Raw genomic sequence first — 24,637 nt, 5'->3', positions numbered from 1 at the left:
ATCAATGGGTTTGTTTCTATAACTAATAAGATTTCATATTCACCCCACAGGGCAGTTAGCTGGTCCAGAATAGCGTTAGCATTTTTCCCATCCTCTGATTGGTTGGTCAGAGGGAAACTGAAGGAAAACACTTGTGTAGCTTTGCACACATTAATACATCTGAGTTAGACTTTTTTATGCCTACGGAGGAAGAGAAATTGACATTCTTAAAAATAAATTTTCAACAAAAGCTAGACATATGGTTTGGGGAAAGGGTTTGTTCACCACCTCCAGGCCAGTGAATACGAGCGGTACAACTGGCACAGCCTCTGAGGAGCAATGCAATTTATGAGCCTGCCTCTCTGGTGAGTAGGTTTTATTTTATTTAAATCTTTTATGTTTTTGTCACGTTATTAGACAAGTATTGATTCTGAACTGCTCCAGATGATGTAGGTGTACATTTGCGGTTGTCGTGTTGAGGTTTGGAGCTTGCTTTAGTAAAATGGTATTCACCCTCCATATGTGAAATTACTCTCTCTCTGTAATGGCATACATTGTTATATTGCGTTTTTGTATTGTATTGATGGTTTCTATAATTGCGACGTGATAGTGGTGGAATTAAGAGGTGGATTAATTCGGGTAAGTCCCCACTGAAGGCCCAGGTACCAAATGCACGGCCCACCACTGCCTTCGACATTACAAATATAGAGTATGATTGCACAGAAATGTAGTGAGGTTTGAAAAGGTCTTAAATAGAAACCGGAAGATTGTTTAATATGATAAAGGTCAAGTATTCGGTGAAGGAAAATTTTGTTTACAAAAAGCATGAATAAGTGTGAATTTTATCCAAATGCAATAAAAAGAAAAATAAATAAAGTGTGATCAATACAATATTCATTTGATATTTATCTTTAATAATGGTATTAATGTAATCATTACATTTTTGAGGTATTATAGTTTATGAGACCATCTGCCATGATGCAGCTGTTTTCCTCCTAGGTGAGACTCATGAGGAAACTCGCATGTTGAGGTTTTAGGTTTCCTCGGTTTGAGACCGCCATTCAATACAAAACTAAAAATAAAGTACAAAAAAGTAGTTCAAAGAGTTAAATCATGGAACGAGATGACATTTTGATTAGCATATCTCTCAACTTTTTTTGTAAATGCAATGCTATAATGTTTTGTTTCTCACGTGATTCCCTCACAGGTGTAACCTGATGTTGATTTTACTAGCACAATGACTCTAAACAACTGTTTAAGTGCTGTTCTCACATTTACAATTAACGACATTTTGTGGACTCAATACAATATTTAAATATAATATATTTATCTCATAAATTCGGCAGTCGGCAAAATTCTGCAAAATAAAAACCCACCAGTAGGCTATGCACTGAAAACTTCAACTATACAGCTGGGATTCCCAAAATAGGGTCCGCAGACAAAGGTGACCTGTCGTGACCTTTGATCTGTCATGCATGTATGAGGAGATAGGAAAAAAATACCATTGACACAGATCTCCAATTTTACTGTATGTTTAATAAAACAGTTTAGTTTTATTTCGAGAATAAAATGTAAATTTAAATTAAATGCAGAGAATAGAAATGAATTTAGCTTAGCCCAATAAGGAACAATGTTTAAAAAATAAAGACCATTCAATGTCTCTCATTAGAGGTCACTCATACTACAAGCACATGCAATGACAAGCAATGACAGTATTCTGAAGGGGGGCAACATCACTGTTGTTAAAAAAACGTTCAATGTATATTAATATTAACAAAAACATAAATTAAAAAATTAATGATAAATAGAAAATCAATGCATTTTATGGTGAACACAGTAAGTGATGCCATATTTGCATACGTGCCCACCCCACATTTGTTTGCAGCTGGTTTCCAAATGATCATAATTGATGGATAAATATGCCCAGGTAGAGACAACAGCAGTCTGGTGCTGAGAAGCAAAAAGAAAAAAGGCCAATATGAATCCCATGCATTACTTCGATGAATCTGTGAAACGTTTTTGGCTATTGAAGTACATTTGCAATGTTGTGAACATAAAATGTCGCATTTATTAGTAATCTGTATCAACTCTGAATTAGCAAAGACATTATCATATAATGAGCATATTGATGACTTTGCTGGAAGAAAAAGCGTTGCTGTCCTTTCGTAAAATTTTTAAATTTGGAATTTATTCAATATTTATGTGTAATTTTAGTTTTATTGTGCTGTAGTGCTACAGTTTTATTGTGCTGTAGTGCTACAGTTGTATGTATTTGCATATATTAAATATGTGTATGTAATATATATTTATTAAGGCTGTGAAAAAGACACAAATTCATTTTAATGGAAGTAATTTTATTAATGCACAATGAATGCAGCGTTCATTTCTGTTTGGCTATTTTTTTATAAAAATATAATACATAAATAAACAAATAAATATAAAACAGGCATTAGGCGAAATTAACTTTCAACACAGTAACACACATTTATTCACAACGTCATTTCTTTACTCATAAAAAAAGTAAAAAATTATAAACGAAATTTTTTTTTAATCACCAAACCTGTCTTACTGATGCGTCAAGTCTGAAATCAGCAACAAAATCCGCCATGATGCACACATCCTTCAATTAAACTATCCGTGTGAAAACATAACAAATGTTCTGTTTGGTGTACTGATTATTTATGTAATATATATAGAAATATATAATGTATAATATGAAATAAATATAACAGTTTGGGAATTATATATCATTACTGTGTGTATATATATATATATATATATATATATATATATATATATATATATATATATATATATATATATATATATATATATTTATAGCATAAACAATCCTCCAAATTGTTGGCCTAAACATGGCTTCTCTTATTTTTAACAATTTGTTTTCACCATAAACACAATTTATTTGGATAAAATGTCAAATAAAATAAAATAAGCTAAAATGTTTTTATTTCTGCACTGTGCACTGCTTAAAGCAGATTTTTAAGTGTTTTCCTGACATTCGGACATAGTATTACAAAGTGCCTGATTCAGTACAACTTAGTACACTAAAATAACTGATTCAGATATGCAGAAAAAAGAGACATAGTTCAAAGAAAGGAGAGATTGAGTGACAGAGTGACAGATATACTGGAAGTTGTGCACATTGGAAAATGCCTTCATGTGACTGAGTGGTTTCTGGTGCAGGAAGTCGAGACTGTCATCTGTAGGAGCTGTAGTATGAGAAATCTAAAAAAAAAAAATGAAGGAGTGTATAAGAAGCACATCGAAGTGCTGAGAGCAGCAACAGAAGAAGAAACAGATTAACAAAGGACAAGTACCACGACAAGTCTGTGTCTTTTGATCAACTACGGCCTTCAGGTTGAGTTCGTATTTGTTAAGCCTTCTGTAAGATACAAAAGGAAAGACAGAAAGAGAGAGCGAAATAGAGAGAGAGAGAGAGAGAGAGAGAGAGAGAGAGAGAGAGAGAGAGAGAGAGGCAAGACTGAGAGTGAAAGACAATTGTGATGTTTGCTCTTCTTGAGGCACTTTGAAGTAAATCAAAGGCTTTCTGAGACGGAAAACAGACAATATAGTGTGCACCAGGCTGAAGACATAAACGAACAAAGGAAGGTCTATTTCATTGTTAGAAGATCCATTTTTCGGAGTCATGGAGCAAAAATTGGTCCTGAGAGCCGTCTTTTTCTTCGCCATCTGCCTAACAAGAAGTCTTACAGCAGGTTTGCTTGTTACATTTCCTTATTACTTTGACCTTATTCCCTGTAGACTACGATTATGTTCAAACGACTACAGTGTCCGCTCAGGGGTTATAGATATTATTAAATAAATAATGATTAAAACAGAGCGAGAGAGAGAGCGAGAGAGAGAGAGAGCGAGAGAGAGAGCGAGAGAGATAGAGAGAGATTAAAATGCTCAACAATATGCAAAACATTTTGCTCCATGATTTTTCAGCCTTTTATAGGGAAATCCTTTTTTAATGTAGTAACATTCAATAGTGTGTTTCCTTTCAGAAATAGTTTAAAAGGAGATAAAAGTGGGAAGCAAAAAAAAATAAAAAATAGTAATGGTAATATTTCACGGAGAGATATTTGACTGATATACCTTTTTCTTTGCATTGTGTGAATGCCACTGCTCAAGCTAATTCCAATTGAATTTAAAATGGCCAAATGACTCATAGTACCTGGACTTTGTGAGTTAATTGAACAGAACATGATTCAGACTTGTGGCTTCTAATCAGGACACCTGTTTGCATAACGTAACCCACAATGGAAGGAACATTCTGTGTGTGTGCTATGAAGAGTATTGCATTAACTTCATTATTTTGGCACTGACACAAAGCTACACTTTGTGTATATACATGTGTATATATATATATATATATATATATATATATATATATATATATATATATATATATATATATATATATATATAAAAATGTGTCTTGCAAGGAAACAAACACATGCATTGACATATATATATATGTCAGTGCACGTGTGTTTGTTTCCTTTTTATGATCACCTGCCATGACACAGCTGTTTTCCTCCTCAGGGGGATTCTTGGCGGAAACACTCTGAGGTTTTTTTTTTTTTGAGACCACCGTTCAATCTAGACCTCAAATGAGTACGCAAAAGTAGTTCACACAGTAAAATCATGGAACAAGATGGCATTTAGATTAGTATTTCTCTTAACTACATTTGTGAACATGATGCTATTCTGGTTCTGCTATTCTATTTCTTCTGTTATGTCTTTGCATGTAATCTGCTCTTTCTTCTGCTAACACAATAATTTAATGAAAATCTGATGAAGCAATCCAAGTGATCTATAACATAACAGGATGAAAAGCTTAATAACAGAAATCTTTATTTTTCTGCAAAATAAAGTAATAATGCAATAACAAGTGATGTTTGTTTCACATTAACTCTTACTAACACGCTATGGACTCCTAACCCTCAGGAACAGATGTCTCTCATCATTCTAACAAAACACTTCCTCGCTCTACTTCAACCAAAGAAAAGCTGACAGGTAAAAATCAATCACTTTTAATTGTTTACTTCGCTTCCAAAGGATTTCCAAAAGTATTAGCTATCTGGACTAAATCTCATCTATCTTTCTTTTAATTATATATTATTTTACATACTTTCCTCTTTCTTTCTTCTAACAATAATTGTTTTCGTCAAGGTTTTCTAACAAAGTTAAGAATCTTTTGTATATATTGTGTATACAGTGTGTGCACAGTGGCCCTGGCTGTACAAAAACACACATTATGACTGTTTTTTTTTTTTTTTTTTTTTTGTCAGACCAGATATATTCCATTTGTGCTATTGTTAGTCAAAGAGGAAGTCACAAGAACCCGGTTATAAATTGCAGAAACGGATAAGACTTGTCTGGAACAAACAGGAAAGATAAATGTCCAAGTGTTTCAATGTGATGAGAAGTTTTTGTTTTTTTTGTCTTAGTAGAAACATGAAACAGAGCCTAACCAGTTTGATGTCTGCTGTGTTCAAAAAAAAAAATAAGTCAATAATATAAATATAAATTATTTGGTCCTTTTAGATTCACAATCTAAAATCATCTTCAATGTGTCATTCAGTTTTCAGAAATGAGTATGTTGAACTGGGCACCACTGTCTCCTTAAACTGCACCAACACAAAGATTGCTTGGCAGGATCTGATTTTTGTCATCTGGAAAATTTCTCTTCGAGACAAAAATTGCACCATTGCTATGGCTAAAAATGACTCTGACCATGACACCTGTCAAGATGGTAAAAGGCTGAATCGCACAGCAGACGGAGTATACCAGCTGATCATTCCACATTTTTCTTTTAAAGATGAAGGAAATTACACCTGTGACATTTCCTATGAATCAGGTGGTTGGTTGGAAAATATAATTGTCTCTGGATTCGGTAAGTAAACTGCAGAGCTAAAATACAGAACACACTGCAGTTATAGCCCCTACTTTCATTGTTACCCTGCCATGATTATTTATTTGCTTTATAGATGGTCTTTATAAAAAGTACAAACTAAAATGGCAGGGACACATTACATTGAGAGTGTATTTAAAATTAATAAATAAATGCTGTCAAAAAGTTTTTATAGTAATAAAAACAATTTAATAAAGAAGCAACAATACAACAGCAATAATAAATAAAAAATAATAAGAATAATTAGCATAAACAACTAAACACTCTCAATGTACACTGGGACATTATTTTGGGCTTTTATACAAAGGACACCAAAGAAACCTTTTTCTAGCTGAGCCGATAAATTGAGTATGATAATGAGCCTAAAACAGAACTCTGAGGAACACCTTCTAGTACTTTTTACCATTCACACAATCAAGCAACAAGTTACTTATATTTCTTGTAGTTTGTCTATTGTGAGCATGTAATATCTTATAGAGATTGCTTATGGGTATGCAATTAACAGATTAACAAAGACATTCAACTATGAATCAATGTCATTTTTAAATAAAAACAACAGCCTCCTGGTGCATGTATAAAAGTAGGGTCAGTCTCTGAATTTCTGCAAACAACGAGGTTATATAGTTCAACAGATCTGAACAACATTACACTTTATGATGTACCTAAACCAACATTGGTTTGTAATCTAAATAAGAAGGTCAATAACATCAGTAACACCATGTTCATTTAATACTATGAGTCCAGAAATTCTCTGTCAGGTTTATTCACAGAATGTCTTTACAAAAATGTTTTTCTTTGGCATTTGTATTTTGGATCTGAACATTGCTTAATTTTTAAGAAAGCATATAACTGGCCATAGGATCTATGATATGAAGTATTACTTGAAATAATATGCACACCATTCAATCGTATCTTATTCGTATATCTCTCTTAGCTAAACCAAAGCTAACTGGCTGGCTGGAAAATGAGAATGGAGACAATGTCGCTGTGTGTGAAGCTAAAAGCAACTCGCCAGTCTCTGTCTCCTGGGAAGCACCTTGTAATTCATCCATTCCCATCACACAAGCATATGCGACTACAGGGCAACTTTTCACAGTAATCAGTCGCTTCCACCTTGATTGTGACCTTAGTCATACAAACCTTACTTGTGTGGCCACTGTCAATAACAACAAACACATCAAGGCTCAATTTAGCAACTTCGAATTAAGAGGTAAGTCTTCCAGATTCTACATTCTGCAGAACAGTGCAGCATAATATATATTAACTGCATCTTGTACAGTTTATACAACTGAGCAGTTCAGGGCCTTGCTCAAGGACCCAACATCAGCAGCTCACAACCTTCCATTGAAAAGGCCAACATTTTAAACATTGTGCTAGAACTGTCCTATATATGACAGCATTTAGGACAACAACAATAATAGCAATATAACACTACCTTTAAATTAAATTAAATTAAAAAAGTTACAAAAAAAAAAAAAAAACACTACCAATTCCTTACAAGTGCAAAAAGACTACAAAAATAATGCAAAAAATAAATAAACGCGCAAAAACAAGTGCGCAAAAAAAAAAAACAATGTATAGGAAAGGCATCACAAATGCAAGAGATAAAAAAAAAGGTTCCTGTTGTTATTATAGCGGCTACAAACCTCACCAGGCTCTTGTTCTGTTGTCTGGTCCACTTACAGTAAATAGACATAAACTGCAGGTTACTGAAAATCTTCAAAGAAAACCTTTTCAATAATATAAATACTGGCACATAAGTAAAATATAGGTATTCGACCAGTTGCTAGTATAGCAAAAAAAGTACTTGCATTATTTAACTTCAGAGCCGGTGCTGTTTGTGTTAATTCATTTAAATTATTTGTTCATCTGAAAAAAAAATGTCTTTCGTTAAAATATCCACAAATTCTCAGTGGCTCATTGATTAACATATTAGACTTCTGATAGGTCATGAGTTTAAATTCTAGCATTGTAAAGCTGCCACTTCTAGGCCATTAACCCTTAACTGCTTAGTCATATAAATAATCATTGTAAATCATTAGATAAAGACGTCTGACGAATGCTATTAATGTAAATGATATGTAGGTGGTACAGTACAATGTGGCACAGGCTGACACGCCTGAACATTTGATTAGCTGTTTTAGTCTTTAATGTAACACTTTATGAATCGCTCATCTTTGGTCATATCATGGAAATAAGAAAATAGAGTACTGTATATTTTATTATGTTGCACCTTCTCTTTTCAGATGCACCTGTTAAATGGCATATTATTATCTTGCCAGTTTGTGCCTTCTTCATCTGTGCAGCTATTGTCTTTGTACTCTGCAAGATGCGCAAACATCTCAAACCATTAAGGTAAGACAGTTTGACAGGTAACAGGTAAGACAGATACATCCTGGCCCAATATTCTTCATTTGTGTTTGCACTTCAAATCAATTATTACTTCATCTTAATTACAATGTCACTTCAGAGGCTCAGCTGAAATGCTTTTATTGGTGCCAGTGTAAGAAAGGGAAAACATGTTATAATTAGTATCTGTCTGAAGCAGGAACTAAACATTTAATGTGTACTTATGAAACAAATCTTCGATATTTGAACATAAACCATCAGTCTGCTAAAAAAAGCTCAAATGATATAACATGCAGCTTTTAATGTTTTTAACCACAAATCATATGTCAGTTAATGAGCAAAAATGAAGTGAGTGCACACCTGAGACACTACTGTTCCACAAATTTACATTTACTTTTGCAGAAGTGAAATGTGTGGTGGAAAATCAAGAAACAGATACACTCACGTGTGTAGTGAATGTTTCTGACTTTATTTGAATACAAAACTGTCCACAATTTTACTCACAAGGCTTAAATCAAAATTAAAAGCTAAAAATTATGCTATTTTTTAATTCTTGCTTATTTTCCAACCAATTATTTGTTATTAAAAGCTTCATATTTTACCATTTTGGGTCTTTTATATGCCAAGGAGTGCATAATGATGGATCAAGTCAGTAAAGCATAGACATATTAATGAACAAAGAAAGAAAAGTTTTGCTAAATTCAATGCTGTTTTATTTAAATGAGGCAAACATAACATTTTAGAGAGGTGGGAGGTGGTAGCTCAGAGTTTAAGGCATTGTGCTTTGGATCAGAAGATCACCGGTTCAAATCCCACCACCACCAAGCTGCCACTGCTAGGCCCTTGAGCAAAAGCCCTAAAACCCTCCCCTGCTCAGCTGTAAGTCCCTCTGGATAAGGGCGTCTGCCAAATGCCAAAAATGTAAATTTTATAATTAGTAACCAGTCCTTTAATCCAGTCAGAATTTCACATTCCAAAATCAGCCATTTACAATCTTGTTTATTGACTTTCCAGCATTTTCAGAAAGATTTGCTGCAAAACTGACATCCCTGCGACAACAGAAGAAAAACCTCAACAGGTGAAACACATTACTTCATTTTTTACACATTTATTTTTCAACACTGATGAATGATAATGATCACAATAATCCAGCACATTCTTTTGTGTTCATTATTTTCAGCCCTATGAGCCTGAAGAATTACAACCTTACGCCAGTTATGTGCAAAGAGTAAACTCCATCTACAACTCTTCTGCTGATCTATTCAGTGCTTGAATCACCCCGGTCTGATATGAAAACACCAAGACGTTCTTGAGCTTTAACACAAGCAGATCTCTGATGTGCTCTTCCGTCACGAACTGTCATGGTGTTTTCGTTCGGCAAATGCAGATTCATCGGGTGCACACCTACTCTGTGGATAAAATTACACACGAGTCCTAATACTCTTGGTAATGAGAGCTGATGAAACCCCTTCAAAAGAACATCCTCCAACGTGCAGACTCCGATGAGTGAAACACAAACCAGACTGAGTCAAAGCGAAAGAAGGAGTGGAAACTGAAGGATTGTTCTTATAATTTGGAAATTTTCTGCTCTTAATTCAATTCACCTACATTGAGGGCAGAATTATCAGGATGACAAAGCAATGAACGTGGGAACATTTTATATTAGAAGTAAAATTTACTTTCTCCTAGTGAGACTTTCCAGTATGGAGTTCGCAGAGCTGGTGCAATATATTGTATTTTGAGTAAAGAAATATTTTAAACCAGCCAGAAACCTGTCTCAGTGCTGGCTTCAGCATTTTAGAAGCCGTGTGCTTTCTCAGGCAAAAAAAAAAAAAACCAAACAGCTAATTTACAGAATGCGAGGTGTGAAAGATGCATGTTTACATTCGGTAGCAGTTACTTTCACTTCACAACTATATCTAGAATTTTAGGTCTGTAAATTTACATTCTTGGGCTTGTGAGCCAAAAGAAAAAAGTGGGCAGGACCATGGGCTCTTTGGTGGAAATATTTGAGGGTTTTTTTCTTGCCATCGCATGGTGAACATAAAAAAACCCTACCAACTTGTGCAATGACATGATAATGGCAAAAAATCTGCAAGCAATTATATCTTAAACGAACACGTGCTCACTTTGAACTCGTCACATATGGATCTCTTGACGTCACCTTTGGACGTGCGGGGATTCCCACAGACTTCGACCCCTTTGACATGATTCTGTAACGTGCAGGGATTCCCATTGATTTAAATAGAACTCTGAACTTGACGTGTTAGGTAAGCAGACTTCCCCAAGGTCATATTTATCCAGCCCTCAAACATTCATTTTAAAATTTACTCGCTATCTGATCTGCCGTATGTAAAACAGAGTTCAGCAACACGTTCTCACTCCCAACTAACCCTAACTATAACCCATTCTCACTCACCCTAATCCTAAAAAAAGAGCAAAAGGGTACCCGGGGGCATCAAAAAGTGACGCCAAGGCATCTTGACGAACGTGTCCATGTGTGATGAGTTGTGAGTGAGAACTTGAACATGGCAAATGTAACTGTTATTCTGTATTTTGCTTATTATACATCACATGTAACATTAATGAGCTTGTTTCAGCCTGATACTTTGAACCATTTCACTTTAAAATGCTGAAATAAGAAGCATCTGGCCAGAGAACCAAAAATTCTAGACGCTTGAGTGTAGTAAAAATGTCTAGCAATATATATATATTATTTTTTTTTCATCATAATCTTATAATAGGAAATGTTTGATGCAATTGACCATATTCGATGTTTATGCTTAAGTATCCACGTAACAATTTTTCTCAAAGAGTTGGAATTTTCACAAATTTTACAATGACAACTGTAACAAACAGACTTGTACTGTAGCATTCTACTTGTTATATATACATTTTATTCATATGTGACAGTAAATGCAGTTAACATGCTGTTTACATGATATGGTGTAATTATTATTAATATGTAGCATATTACTCAATAGACACGTCCTGTACACAGGTTGAAATGTAAATGGCTAATGATCAGAATCACTCGTTTTCATCACCATATTCGAAAACAAAGTGATTCTGTACTAGTATTTCTGTTTCTAATTCAGTTTGACAGCCTAAGACTAATTTCCCTGTGTCTTTCACACGTTAGAATCAAAGTATTTTTTTCTGTCATCATTCTGTTGCTGAACAGATGCTGAAAAATCTTTTTTGATACTTTCAAAGACCTCACACCGACGCCTCTGTGATACATCCTATGATGAGGGAGTAAACATTATGCTCAAATTTTTATAAATCCATTAAACAAGTGATAGAGATGAAAAAGAAACGTAAAATTATTAATTGATTCTTGTAGGCAGTTCAACTGCACAGTTTCTGATATATGTTTTTTTTATTAGACTTCTTCTCATATTATCATTAAAAAAACTGTAGTAATGTCTCATCCTGACCAATTTACAGAACAGCATGTATTTACGTTTTCTGAATGAATAATACCACAGCAATTTTCATTCACAGACAATAAAACCTTGTTCTTTTTATATACTTATACTTTTAATATACTTTTCATCACCAAAACAAATAGTTTCCACCAGCATCTCTTTGTTTGCTCTCTTAAACTATGTTACAAAGAAATCCAAAACACAAGAGTTGTAACCATTAAATAGACAGAGGTCAAGTGATCATCAAACAACTGTAGCATAGACTTTCTAAAGCAGAGAGGATCAGGGTAATGAAACAGAATACAGCATCACAAAATAAAAGATTGATAGAGTCAGAGGAAGGTCTTAACCATGTTTTGAACACTGGGCAGATGGATGTGTCCTTTACACAGGTTAAAACTGACATGACTAATGATCAGAATGACTTGTTTTTATCACCTTAACAAAAAACTATATATTTTTTGTATTATTATTTATTTAATTTTAGTTTCCTGGTGGTCTAGTGGTTAGGATGCGGCGCTCTCACCGATGCGGCCCGGGTTCGATCCCCGGTCAGGGAACCAACCCCAGCCACTCTTAGTGCCGGTCCCAAGCCCGGATAAATGGGAAGGGTTGTGTTAGGAAGGGCATCCAGCGTAAAAACATGTGCAAAATCAAACATGTGGATGATCCGCTGTGGCGACCCCTAATGGGAGAAGCCGAAAGTTATTTATTTAATTTTTATTCTTGTTTTTTTTTATGGATTTGTTTTTATTTTTTAAACAATTAATAAACATAGTCTCAAAGCAGCTTTACACAGATGCGGTGATAAAGAATGAATAAGAATGTTCTTTATAAGTGTTGTATAAGTTTTCCCCCTGATGATTCTGGTTAGTATCTCGGTTACTGACTCCTCCTTACTATCTTCTTCAAGCAGTTTATGGTACATGAACAACAATACATTAAATCATAAGTGATTCTGGTAGAGTTTTTGGCCAACAGAGAACGGGCCTTTATTATAAATATTGATTTGTGTTGTAATAGGATGCCTGCCACCTTTGCAATAACTTCCACTCCCACAGTCAACTGTAAAAAGTGTTCAGGTACAGCAGAGACTCAATCTCGAAGCTTTCTGGTGAAGCATGGATGATTAATTGTGTTTCCTTGGCCAAGAAGCTGCAGGCAAGTCTCACATTACTGAATACAATGGCAAGTGCCAGATGGAGTGGTGTACAGCAATGTCACTGGAGTCTGGAGCAGTTTAAACATTCTGTGTAATGACAAATTACACTTCAATGTTTGGCAGCTTGTCAGGGGAGTCTGGATTTGGTAGATGCCAGGAGAACATTGCAGTTTTATTGATAGTGTTTTACTGATTGCAGTTTTATTGATAGTCTGACTGCATTGTTTTACCTGTAAAAGTGGAGGGATAATGGTATGGGGCTGTTTATCAATGGTTGAGCTCAGCCCATTAGTTCCATTAAAGGGAAATGCTGAATGCTTCAGGAAGGCACTTCTCTATTCCAGCAGAATTGTGCTCAAGTTCACTTAAGTTAATTAAGGCATAAGGTTCATAAAGACATAATTGAATGACCTCCAACACCTTTGGGATACATTGGAACAGAGGGGGCTTTATGGAAAAAATATCAGATATTGGATATTTCTGACATGTGGAAGCTCATGTACACTAAGCATACACTTCACTGTGTGTGTGTGTGTGTGTGTGTGTGTGTGTGTGTGTGTGTGTGTGTGTGTGTGTGTGTGTGTGTGTGTGTGTGTGTGTGTGTGAATAAATATATAGTGCCAGTAGTGATTGGTGTCAGATATTTATGATTAGAAGACATTATAGCCATGTTAGTTTGTAGGTTGTGGTGTGTTCTGGGGAATGGAGTTTTGTTTGTAAAGCAATGTTTGTTTAATGAAAGCTTTGCCATTTCACCAATACTTTCAAATTAGTTTAATAGGAACTCTTTTTTCTGTAAAATATTAGGCTTAGTTTATGCCTAGAGTAATATATACAAGTCCTTGTGAACGAGTGGTTACTACAGAATGATAATTGAATACTCAATCAACCATTCCAGAAACCAGAATTCAACTGCTGGACAGTTATAGCAACTGTCATGTATCTGAGATGCTTTAGTTCTATAAGAAATTTGCTCTCTGGTTATTTTACAGTTCTGACATACTTCATATAAGTTGTGTTTGATATATTTGTTTGTCTGTTAGGCCACGTGCGAGTGCGTGAATGGGAAATGGATGAAAGTGTGGAAATTGATGGTGAAGTGTATTTCTCACTCATTATCATGGGAAAGTAAAGCTCATATCAACTGTGAGATATTTCTCTCTCATTCCCTCGCCTCAGGGACCGCAACCACAGCATACATTCTTTTATTATTAGTTTGAATTTGGGATTCCCCATGAGTCTAAGTGAAATAGTTCTCATTTCGTCGAGCTCCGCCATGTACAACAAGTGTATGGTGCCATCTAGCGGCGGTATTATGCTATTACTCAGAGCCTGGCATAGTTCGTAACCAGTCACACTGTTAAACATTTTGCATTTACTTATTGGTAAGAAAAGTTTTTTGTCTAAAACCATGTATATATGATTTACATAGTTATATTAATATTATAGTGGCAATTTTTTTCCATATTTCTGTTGTTTTTTTATAGGTTATAGAGGAAATACATTCAATATGTCCACAAATACAAATACAAAATAATTTGATTCCCTAAAATGATGAGCACAACATAAAAAAAACACATACAGCTTAATTAAAGCTATACAATAAAATAAGGACTAATAGGATGCTAATGGTCACCCAAATTATATATATTAAAAAAACTTTGATATATGCTGTCTTTCTTAGTGATTAAGTATATTGTATAGATGGAGAGCTGAGGCCTTGCTTACATGGTGTGCACATGGTTAACCAGCTGAGTCTGAGATGTAAATGTGATCCAAAATATTTGTAATATGCACAAAATGTCTTTTGCAGATTATATTCTCCATAAATATATAGCCTTGTATAAATTAAGCACACGATGCTTTTTAATCTCAGCCCATGAGGACATAGTCATCTGCACAGTCCTCATTGTCAAATTTTTTCATTGTCTCGCAGGGTAGTTTAACTTCGGCATAATCACAGTCATTGTCAGTGGAGTCTCTTCGGGAACTGTTCGGGCCATGCCCTGCTGTCTCTTTACCCCCATGATCAATGGAGGCGTAGAGAACATCCTCTTTAGGTGACATCTGTGTATAAGAAAAATAGAAGTGTGTATTGATTATGTCAAATAATGTTACAGCTTCAGCTAGTGTAATGAGTAGTCTAACACATCTACTCCAGTCAATGAATGTCTTAAAACTTAATATAAAATAAAATAAAAAAACCTGTGATATAGATGACACTATGAGCAGCTCTCTCTCTCTCTCTCTCTCTCTCTCTTTATATATATATATATATATATATATATATATAAAATATATATATATATATATATATATATATATATATATATATATATATATATATATATATATATATATATATATTTACACTGTGCTATATTTATGCACTGTACTCTACCAAGGTTATTATAATTTAGTGAAAAGAGAGGTATGTACAGTACTGTATATATATATATATATATATATATATATATATATATATATATATATATATATATATGTATATATATATGCATAAATGTATATACACAGTACTGTACATACCTCTCTTTTCACTAGATTTATATATATATATATATATATATATATATATATATATATATATATATATATATAGAGAGAGAGAGAGAGAGAGAGAGAGAGAGAGAGAGAGCGAGAGAGAGAGAGAGAGAGAGAAAGAGACCATTAAAACTTTTTATTTGGTGTAGTAAATAAAGATTATTAGCCTTGTAGTATAAGTAATATGAACAGTAGAGTTGTTTTTATTAGGTGTAACCTTGTAGAGGAAGTGGTGGCTCAGTGATTAAACTGTTGAGCTACAGATTAGAAAGCTGTGAGTTTAAATCCAACCACTAGCAGCCATGCTCTGAAGTGAAAATAAAATTATTAAAACCATTTGTTATATTTTGCTTTTAATATACATAAAAAGTGTAGTAGCTGTATGTGTATATATATATATATAAGAGGGTTTAAAAGGGTTACTTTCATGATTCTAAAACTTTATATTTACAGCTTCCTAATGCATACCACTGCATGTACTTGGGAACTATTCATATACTCCAAAGTTTGTATAGAAATAATAGAAATAAATGATAAATTTAGTAGCTTGTATGAGCATTATTTGCAGGCCATATCACTTTATTTACCCCACATCCTGTGGCTTCTTTTCCTGTTTCTTAAGATCATTAAAATACATCTGTGTAAGTCAACTGTTCATACATCACACACCCTACAATAGATATAATAACCTTCCAGAATTTAATAAATATTCATTTCCAAATAAATATGAACTTTAAATTTGTTTAAAACAATGCAAGATTTCTGCTGTGGTTTTGTTATATGCATACAGCCTTCATTAGTATGACTCCAAAACAAAGATTAAACCAGATGTACCCAGTGGTATACAAAGGAAGTGGTGACATAGAAAAACAAACAAACAAACAGACAAAAGTATCAAAAGAAAATTGTATCAAACATGCAATGCAATTTCACATGGTTTTGAACTGAATTATACAAGTACATAGTCAACATTAGATGAGTATACTGTATTTAAATGTAATGGTGGAAAACTATAACATTCAAAAGAGTAGGTCTCTTCATCATGACATATATACACGTGTATATATATATATATTAGGCAGCAAGTGAACATTATTTACTCAACGTTGATGTTTTCAAAGCAGGAAAAATGTCTAAGTGTAAGAATTTAAGTGAGTTTGACAAAAGGCAGATTGTGATGGCTAGAAGACTTGGTCAAAGCATCTCCAAAACTGCAGCTCATGTATCTATCAAAAGTGGTCCAAGGAAGGAACAGTGGTGAACTGGCGACAGGGTCCCGAGTGGCCAAGGCTCATTGTTGCACATGGGGAGCGAAGGATGGCCTGTTTTTGCTCGATGGGTCAGGACTGTTTTGGCAACAAATATTAGGTAAGTGGTCATAGTGTTATGCCTGATCGGTGTAGGTCGGACCATTAGGAAAATGTATTATGAGAAGTTTACAGTTTGGACATAAGAGTACTCCAACATTACAGTTGCTGCCTTTTCAGAAACAAAAAAACTTGTGGACGTGCTATTATAGCAGAATAATTAATGACTTTATTTAAATTAATTAATTCCTATAGTTCTACAGCACTTAGACAAAATGTATATTGTTCTATGTATCCAAGAATAATACACTGTGTGTGTTTTATGATATCTAAGGTCAAGAAGCCATTATTTCCTGTTATTATTTACATGAATTAATGTTACAACAGCCTTTTACATCATACTGAAGATATTGAGACTTATGCAGAATTGAGACAACAGCACTCGGTTGTAATACTGAATTAAAATGCTTTGCCTTCTAATTATCCTTCAAGTGTTACTCTTCTTAAGCTACATTCTTTAACTTGTCTTCAATTAAGAATACATTCACTCTGCTCTCGTTCAGTACATTTAAATATTCTTTTATGGTTGACCCTATAAGGTTAAAGCTTTGATAGGAGGACCCTGATTCGACTATCAATCTCACAGTCGAATCTTCGTAGAGGTGTTATAAAATAAGGGACTTTGCCATTTTGGTTATATAAGGGTGCTTAATGTCTAATTTCACATAGATGCAGCGTCTCATTCCAGGGTTACATATGTAACCTAGGGCGTTACTCTTCGGGAACACGAGCTGCGTCAGCAACGCTTTGGGAACGAGTGTACAATACCGCCTGACTGACCACTCCCTGCCTAGTGTGGAATAAAGGACTGAGGGGCCAGGAGTGGCACTAAGGTCCAGACTGTAAGACCTGGCAAAGGTCAGCAGGGTGGTCCAGCCGGCATCGTTGCAAGCGTCCTGGAATAAGACCCCAGAGGACAGGACCTTAACGTTTTGACTCTGAAAGGTGCGGGGAGATCAGACACTCAAAAGAGGAGAAGATAGCATCCACAATCCATCTACTGAGGGTCTGCTTGTCCACAGAAAGATTTATACAGAAAGTAGCAGACAGTAACAGCTGGTCTGACTTCCTCCATGGAATTTATGTGTCCAGTGCTCTCCATGCCTGGTGTAAACTCCAAACACAAAGGGGCCCTTTTTGTGAAGGTACCCAACTCTTCTTAAAGATGAAATGGTCAATAGAAAAGCAGTCTTGACTGCAAGTAACCTCAAGGGCACCTTATGCAAAGGCTTGAAGGGAGGCTTTAACAGGGCCTTCAAAACTACAGCCAGTTCCTACGAAGCATGGTATGCCGCAATAGCAAACACGTAAACCTTTAGGGTAAAATACCTTAATCTTTGGTGAACTGTTCCTAAAGGAATTCCAGCACTGTGCCAACAAGGCAGTTAGCTAGATCTAACTGATAGTTCTCACATCATATAATGAATAAACCTTTCCATAGACCACTCATGACTACCCACAGCCCGTATGGCAGGCGTTTGTCATTAGCATTATGTGACAACAAGGAGCCCCCAACACAGGGCCCTGTGACAGGAAACCAGGTTTCTTCCACATGTCTAAGGCACATAAGGCTTGCCGCATGACCTTGATCATGCAGAGTAGGTTGAAATTTTTTTGCTGCGCTTAGAGCATGCTTGCCAAACAGCCCCCTCCCCACTACCACCACATGTCACAGGCCATGGGGCCGACAAACACAAATGCACACATACAAGCAGTAAAGACACTGGTTTATGAGATTTGCAAAACATTGCCTTCTGTTGTACTTTTTACAGCATCCAGTTTTTTTTGGAATTTGGGTTATGCATTGATAAATAAATATATAGAAGACAGGGTAATTTTTGACACAATAAGGACACTGAAATTTGCTTCTAATATCCTTACTGTATGTTCAACCATTTGAAATTATAAAACCATTATCCTTATATTCTACCTAACACATTTATTGGTTGACTTTTAATAGCAGTGAAGTATTTCTACATTTCCTGTCACATGTTTATGATTCTTATCATGAAAGAAGACTTTCCATCATGCCATCATATTCAATTTACTCCTTTATACTAAAAATAACATCAGCATGATCCTCTTTGGTACTTGGAAGTCACATCATTATAATCATCCCAAAAACCACAGGGCTGTCATCAGTGTTCAAAGGCCATTGCTAGTGACTTCACAGAAACAACAACAAGATTGAACAGCTTATTTGAATGTCAAACAACCAACGGCAGATCGTAAAGAAAAACACACTGTCCTCTATGCTTACAATTCTCACCTGTTCTTATCAAGTCATATGATTCGACTTGTAATAGAAGTATAAACTCCAACACGTCATATGAGGTTACACAATAAACTTCTGAGCTGAAGTCAACCACTTTATTTTGATGTAACAAAATGTCTCACTGAAATGTAAGAACTGCACTGAAAAATCTAATAAAACATCTTAAGTTAATTTTAAATATACTACTACTACTACTACTAACAATAATAGACTATTACTATAACTATTACTATTTATGCTATTATAGTCAGGGCAATACATTAGTTTCCTTTTAGATGTTGATGTAAGTGTTTGCTCTTTTCTCAGTTGCATATATCATTGTATTTGTCATATTGATTAGTTGGGCTGCTCAAGTTATGAGTTATGTGTGATGGCAAGATAACACAGCCACTTGCGAAATGGCGGACAGTACCGGTTCAACCGGCAGCAGAAAGTGTGCGTCCAAAGTCAGCCAAGGCATGGGAGCAGTTTATATTAAACACAACAAAGAACTTGCAAGTTAGGCAAAGCGGAGCTTGTGTGGCATGAAAGCACCACTGTGATGCACAAGCACATAAAAAAAAAGAAAACACACTTGTGCTAATGATGATAATCATATCATCATCATCATCTGAAATATTTTATGAAGGGCTATTGTGTAAACTGTTTGTAACTTCATGACAGTCGCACTGGATCTGTTCTGTCGTGACTCGCAAGCATCAGGTTGCGCAATCAGCTCGCTCTCGACATAGTGATGGATTCGATTAAAATGGTGCGAACCAACACTAAATCTTAAAATGCATTTTAGGCACGGTTATAGTTTTCAGCGAATGATTATGCATTTGTACAGTAATGCATATGTTTTTCCTTTATTCAATTAAAAGTTTTTTTATAGCATTTGTCTACCACAGCAGTAAACGTATCTGTTTTCAAACGTGATTTACTGCGGCTTTACTGTTTAAATGCTTTTTTTTATGATTGTATATTACATTTATGCATATATAATATAACAATAAATTCATGATATATTCTAGATGCTTATATCTGCACAACTGAACAAAATGTATGTGTATTTTTGAAACAAAAATTGTCAAAACCATGTTGTATTATATTTAATTTTTTTTTTTAAGCATGGGTGTCAAATTGCCATCTGCAAAATACAATACATATGCTGATATACACAAATTGCCTCCATTAAATTAAATGCATTATAAGCTTTAAAATGTCAAAATTAAAGATAGTTGACCTCAATATGTAGCTTTAGCATTTTTTAAGTACACTTTTATACATAAATACCCTGAATTAGGGATTTATCTAGTTATGATAAGTAAAATATCCAATATCTTTTTTTAAGCCAATTAATAAAATCAATTTTCCGATTAATCAATTATCAAAATTATTATGAGTTGCAGCCCTTAAATGGATTCTGGAATAGTTACTTGCAAACTTTAAATTGTATTTTAAAATGTTGATTTGTTTAAAACTTTTAGCATATTTACTTTTGACATCTCAGTAAAACAGCAAAAATAATTCAATGTTTATAAAGACAGTTGTTCTTTGAACCTGTAAAAATGCTGAAGGTTCAATAAATAAATGAATAAAACAAACGAATCATTTAGCCTAATCATTTGTTTATAGAGCAAAAAAAAGATGGAGTGTACCTGTTATCAGTTATAGACATTTTTTGGGACATTACTCATTTATATTTATAGAATTTAGCAGCCACCCTTAAACAGACCAACTTGTGTTTTTTATACACTGAGCAGATAAAGGCCTTGCTCAGCTGCCCAAGAGTTGCAGTTTGGTGATGCTGAGATCTTCTGATCAAAAGTCCAACACCCTAACCACTTTGCCAGAACTTCCCTCATTACTTAGTGTGAAGGTATATTTAAAAGGTGTTTGTGATTGCGTTTAAAGATTATAGCAGACTGCGTATTTCAGTCTATTTATATTTGTCAGTGGTGACCTGATTTACCTGATTACATATGTTTCACTTTAAACCTGTAACATTTTGCATAGCTCAAGTCATTGAAATGCTAGAAAGGTTACTGCTACAGCTAAGAGCAGTGCACAAAACGTATAATTTGCATATTTTCAGGAAAAACAGCTGCAGTCTTATCTGTTTTGTTTAGTACTATTGAATATGTGTTTCATGCAATTTTTATTTTAAAACAAATATGCACGTTAATTCATCCTCACCTGTCCTGCTGCATTGGCTATTTTGGGAGACACAGCAGTTACAGAGAGAGAGAGAGAGAGAGAGAGATAGAGAGAGAGAGAGAAAAAGAGAGAGAGAGAGAGTCAGTCCACATTATTTTACTACACACATTTCGCAGTGTTCTGGGTTGACAAATCCAGGTCTTTAATATAGGTCTTGTTACCTTATACTATGATTTTTAGGAGATCTATCAGTTTTAAGAAAATCAACTGTAATTGTAAGAAAAGCAACTTTAAAGACTTAAATAGATTGTAAGTACATGTATGTTTATCCCTATACGTTTAGCCGCGCCCCCACACACACACACACCCCCATTGAGCAAGCCAGTGGTGACAGTGGCAAGTAAAAAAACTCCCTGAGACAGCATGAGGAAGAAACCTTAAGAGGAACAAGACTCAAAAGAGAACCCATCTTCATATGGATAACACCATATGTCTTTTCATTATAGTTCTATAATTGCTGAGGTTATGAACTGTTTGCTGATGGAATCTTGAATGCAAATGCTCTTTAAGGCAAGTGTAGCCCTAAGCAATTGTTGCAAATATTTACAAATAAACTTACAAATAAAATTACAGTCCAAATCCATCTTCATGGTTCTTGAGTTTATCCCTTGATCGTTATCTTAAGAATCTTGAGGCTGATCGCGTGGAACCATTCTCTGCCTTACCCAGTCGTTTCCCCATAGATGAACTTCATCAGAACTTCTGAAACCTTTTGGTTGAGACATTTTTCAGATTCTACCAGAAGCCATACCGACTTTCTCCTGCCTTATTACAGTATTAATACTTGAACAATGCTTTCATAAAGATGAGTTAATATAGGCTGTAATCCTAAGAACACTAGAAAATAATGAAATGTACACATTCACAGCTTTTGGCTCATATGTGATATTATTAAAAAACAGTTACACCATTCATAATCATTTTTTGATTCACAGTGTAGGTTAACTCAAACATTAGGTTGCTTCAATTCTTAATTCAAACCCAGCGCTACTAACAATTTAATGTGAAAGATCATAATAACCAGAACTGACCCAATAATATTGGCGTGGTCTTATAAAAATGGAAATATGAGAATAATAGTAGCTTCCAAGGAGAGTCGATGTCAATGCTGCTCCATTCATTGTTAATGAGCTTCAAACGGTTAATGAATAGTGGAAAGAATTTGCAAACCAGGACATGTGTTGAATTTACGTCAAATATTTTACAACATCATTATTTTAGCTTTGTGTGAAAGAAGTCTAAAGAACTGGGTTTCTTTTCTGGCTTCTTCCCAAACAGGTCAAGAAGAAATGTGAATGAGCAAATTGTAGTGCAGGAAAGTGTAATGAGTGTGTTTGTTTTATTCTTCGTCATTTTTCTGAAGTACATACAGACATTCACCTATTAACATGTATTTCAGTAGTAATGAAAGAGGAAGAAATAAAGTGATTCTTACCGTCACCCCGATGTTTGTCTTTTCTAAGGAAATGAGGCAGAAATACAGTATTACTACATTTAAACATAGTACACTGTTTATATACACAATGTGTGTTAAATCTTTAATACTGTACCATCAAACTGTACCTTTCTGTGTCTTTGATTTTACTATCAGTGGCATCTCTCTTTTGATCTACAGTACAGCATATATCTATATCTATATTGGATATAGTCTACCTTTAAAGCTTTAAAGATACACTACATGCACATCCAACCCAGTGACAAGAAAATGACAGAAAACCATTTACAGCTTACATTTATCAGATCTTTAAACATATTGAATAATGTATTATCATCATGAGTAAATTAGTTCAGTGGTGGCCTACCTTCCCATAAAGCAGGAGAGATTTCCCATAATCTAAATGTTTATTCCTGTATGTAGTGTGACTATTGAGCATAGACTTCAAGAGAAGCCCGGAAAGCTCACAGTGAAAAACGTTTTAACTGAACTGTCAACCCCGCCTCCTTTTATCACCAGCAGAAAAGGAGAGTGAGAGAGAAACAAAAGCGGAAAGAGAGAACACTAAAGGGTCCAACAAACGGGTTTCTGTGTTTTCTTTCATTTCCTGTGCTCAGTGGTTTGCATATGTGCTTATACACAGGTCTGAAATACGTGTGAGTAACGGCACTCTAACGTCTAAACGTTTTGTTTGTGTAAACATTCTTCTTATATACACCCACACACAAACATGCTGGTTATCAAAATCTTTCTTTGTGTATCTATATTAAGGAAATCACTATAACTGTTAAGGAGATCACTACATATAAAAATACAGGGCCAATATTAAATGTTAAATGAACTAAAGAACAATTATTGTCAGGAAATGAATAAGAATAAAACTATGCACTCCTGAGACTCTAGTTTTTGGAACTCTTTAGATGTTTACTTTTGCTGCAGTGAAACAGCAAAGCTTACACAGAAACAGGGAAACACACTTTTTCAATCAATAATTTGTGTGATTTGGCAGATGTCCTGTAAATGCGACTTACAATTGTCAGATTGGTAGTGCCACTAAGTTATTACCTCAGATTGTGATAATCATTTAGATGTTTAAATTTATCATTGTCTTTCATTACATTCATGGGATATGGGTAATACAAGTGCACATGGCTTTTTTCTACACACACACACACACACACACACACACACACACACACACACACACACACACACATATATATATATATATATATATATATATATATATATATATATATATATATATACACACACACACACACACACACACACACACACAACTATATATATATATATATATATATATATATATATATATATATATATATATATATATATATATATATACACACACACACACACACACACACACACACACACCTATATATATATATATATATATATATATATATATATATATATATATATATATATAATTTTCCATAGGAGTGTACATTTGCAAAAAGAAAGCCTAAACAAACATTAACAGCAGATATAAAGTCCGCAAAAGCAATAGATTTGCGTTTATGTAGTGATGCTATCTCATATGTTCACACTCTGCATGCTTCAAGGGTTTAGTGTTGATATTAGTGTGTTTGTGTGTGTGTGTGTGTGAAGAGGTCATGAGATGTAAGATAACGTTAGCAACTTTTACAATTCCCCCTTTTTTCTGTCTAGGAATAATAAAAAGAAAAGTAGTCTATTTAAGGTGTCAGTAACTTCACATCCTTGTTTTGGATCCTCAAACTACTAAAAATGGCCAGGCTGAAAAAAAAACCCCTAATAAATAAGAGAAACCAAATGCCAAAATGATGCATAAAAAATCCTTCCCTGGGTACAGTGTTATGTTACAATGCTTACATATAGTGTTATGTACAATGCTTGTGGATAGAGTGTTAATGTACAATGTTAATGTG

The 24,637-nt window shown here is 34.5% G+C and overlaps 2 protein-coding genes across 3 annotated transcripts; one reads left to right on the top strand and one right to left on the bottom strand.

The window, feature by feature from the left end:
• The first annotated feature begins 3,222 nt into the window (after positions 1 to 3,222).
• si:ch211-214p13.9 (cell surface glycoprotein CD200 receptor 1-A) lies at positions 3,223 to 11,799 on the top strand. Of its 2 annotated transcripts, XM_046840742.1 has the most exons (7): positions 3,223 to 3,716; positions 4,954 to 5,022; positions 5,591 to 5,902; positions 6,855 to 7,130; positions 8,167 to 8,275; positions 9,284 to 9,347; positions 9,450 to 11,799. In XM_046840742.1, the coding sequence occupies exons 1-7, from the start codon at positions 3,647 to 3,649 to the stop codon at positions 9,540 to 9,542; spliced, it is 993 nt and encodes a 330-aa protein (XP_046696698.1). In that variant the 5' UTR covers positions 3,223 to 3,646; the 3' UTR covers positions 9,543 to 11,799. The 2 variants fall into 2 exon arrangements, with proteins under 2 accessions (XP_046696698.1, XP_046696706.1); XM_046840750.1 differs by lacking the exon at positions 4,954 to 5,022 and having other exon boundaries at positions 3,227 to 3,716.
• Positions 11,800 to 12,489: 690 nt separating this feature from the next.
• Positions 12,490 to 23,164, bottom strand: si:ch211-214p13.7. Its single transcript, XM_046845997.1, has 4 exons — positions 23,068 to 23,164; positions 22,701 to 22,723; positions 21,245 to 21,261; positions 12,490 to 14,929 (listed from the first exon to the last, which is right to left on the bottom strand). The coding sequence occupies exons 1-4, from the start codon at positions 23,094 to 23,096 to the stop codon at positions 14,735 to 14,737; spliced, it is 264 nt and encodes an 87-aa protein (XP_046701953.1). The 5' UTR covers positions 23,097 to 23,164; the 3' UTR covers positions 12,490 to 14,734.
• Between the last annotated feature and the right edge of the window lie 1,473 nt (positions 23,165 to 24,637).

The sequence above is a fragment of the Silurus meridionalis genome, chromosome 3 (genome assembly GCF_014805685.1).
Source record: "Silurus meridionalis isolate SWU-2019-XX chromosome 3, ASM1480568v1, whole genome shotgun sequence".
Taxonomy (NCBI): domain Eukaryota; kingdom Metazoa; phylum Chordata; class Actinopteri; order Siluriformes; family Siluridae; genus Silurus; species Silurus meridionalis.
The sequence above is the reverse complement of the archived record's forward strand: the minus strand, read 5'-3'. Positions and strand labels throughout refer to the sequence as shown.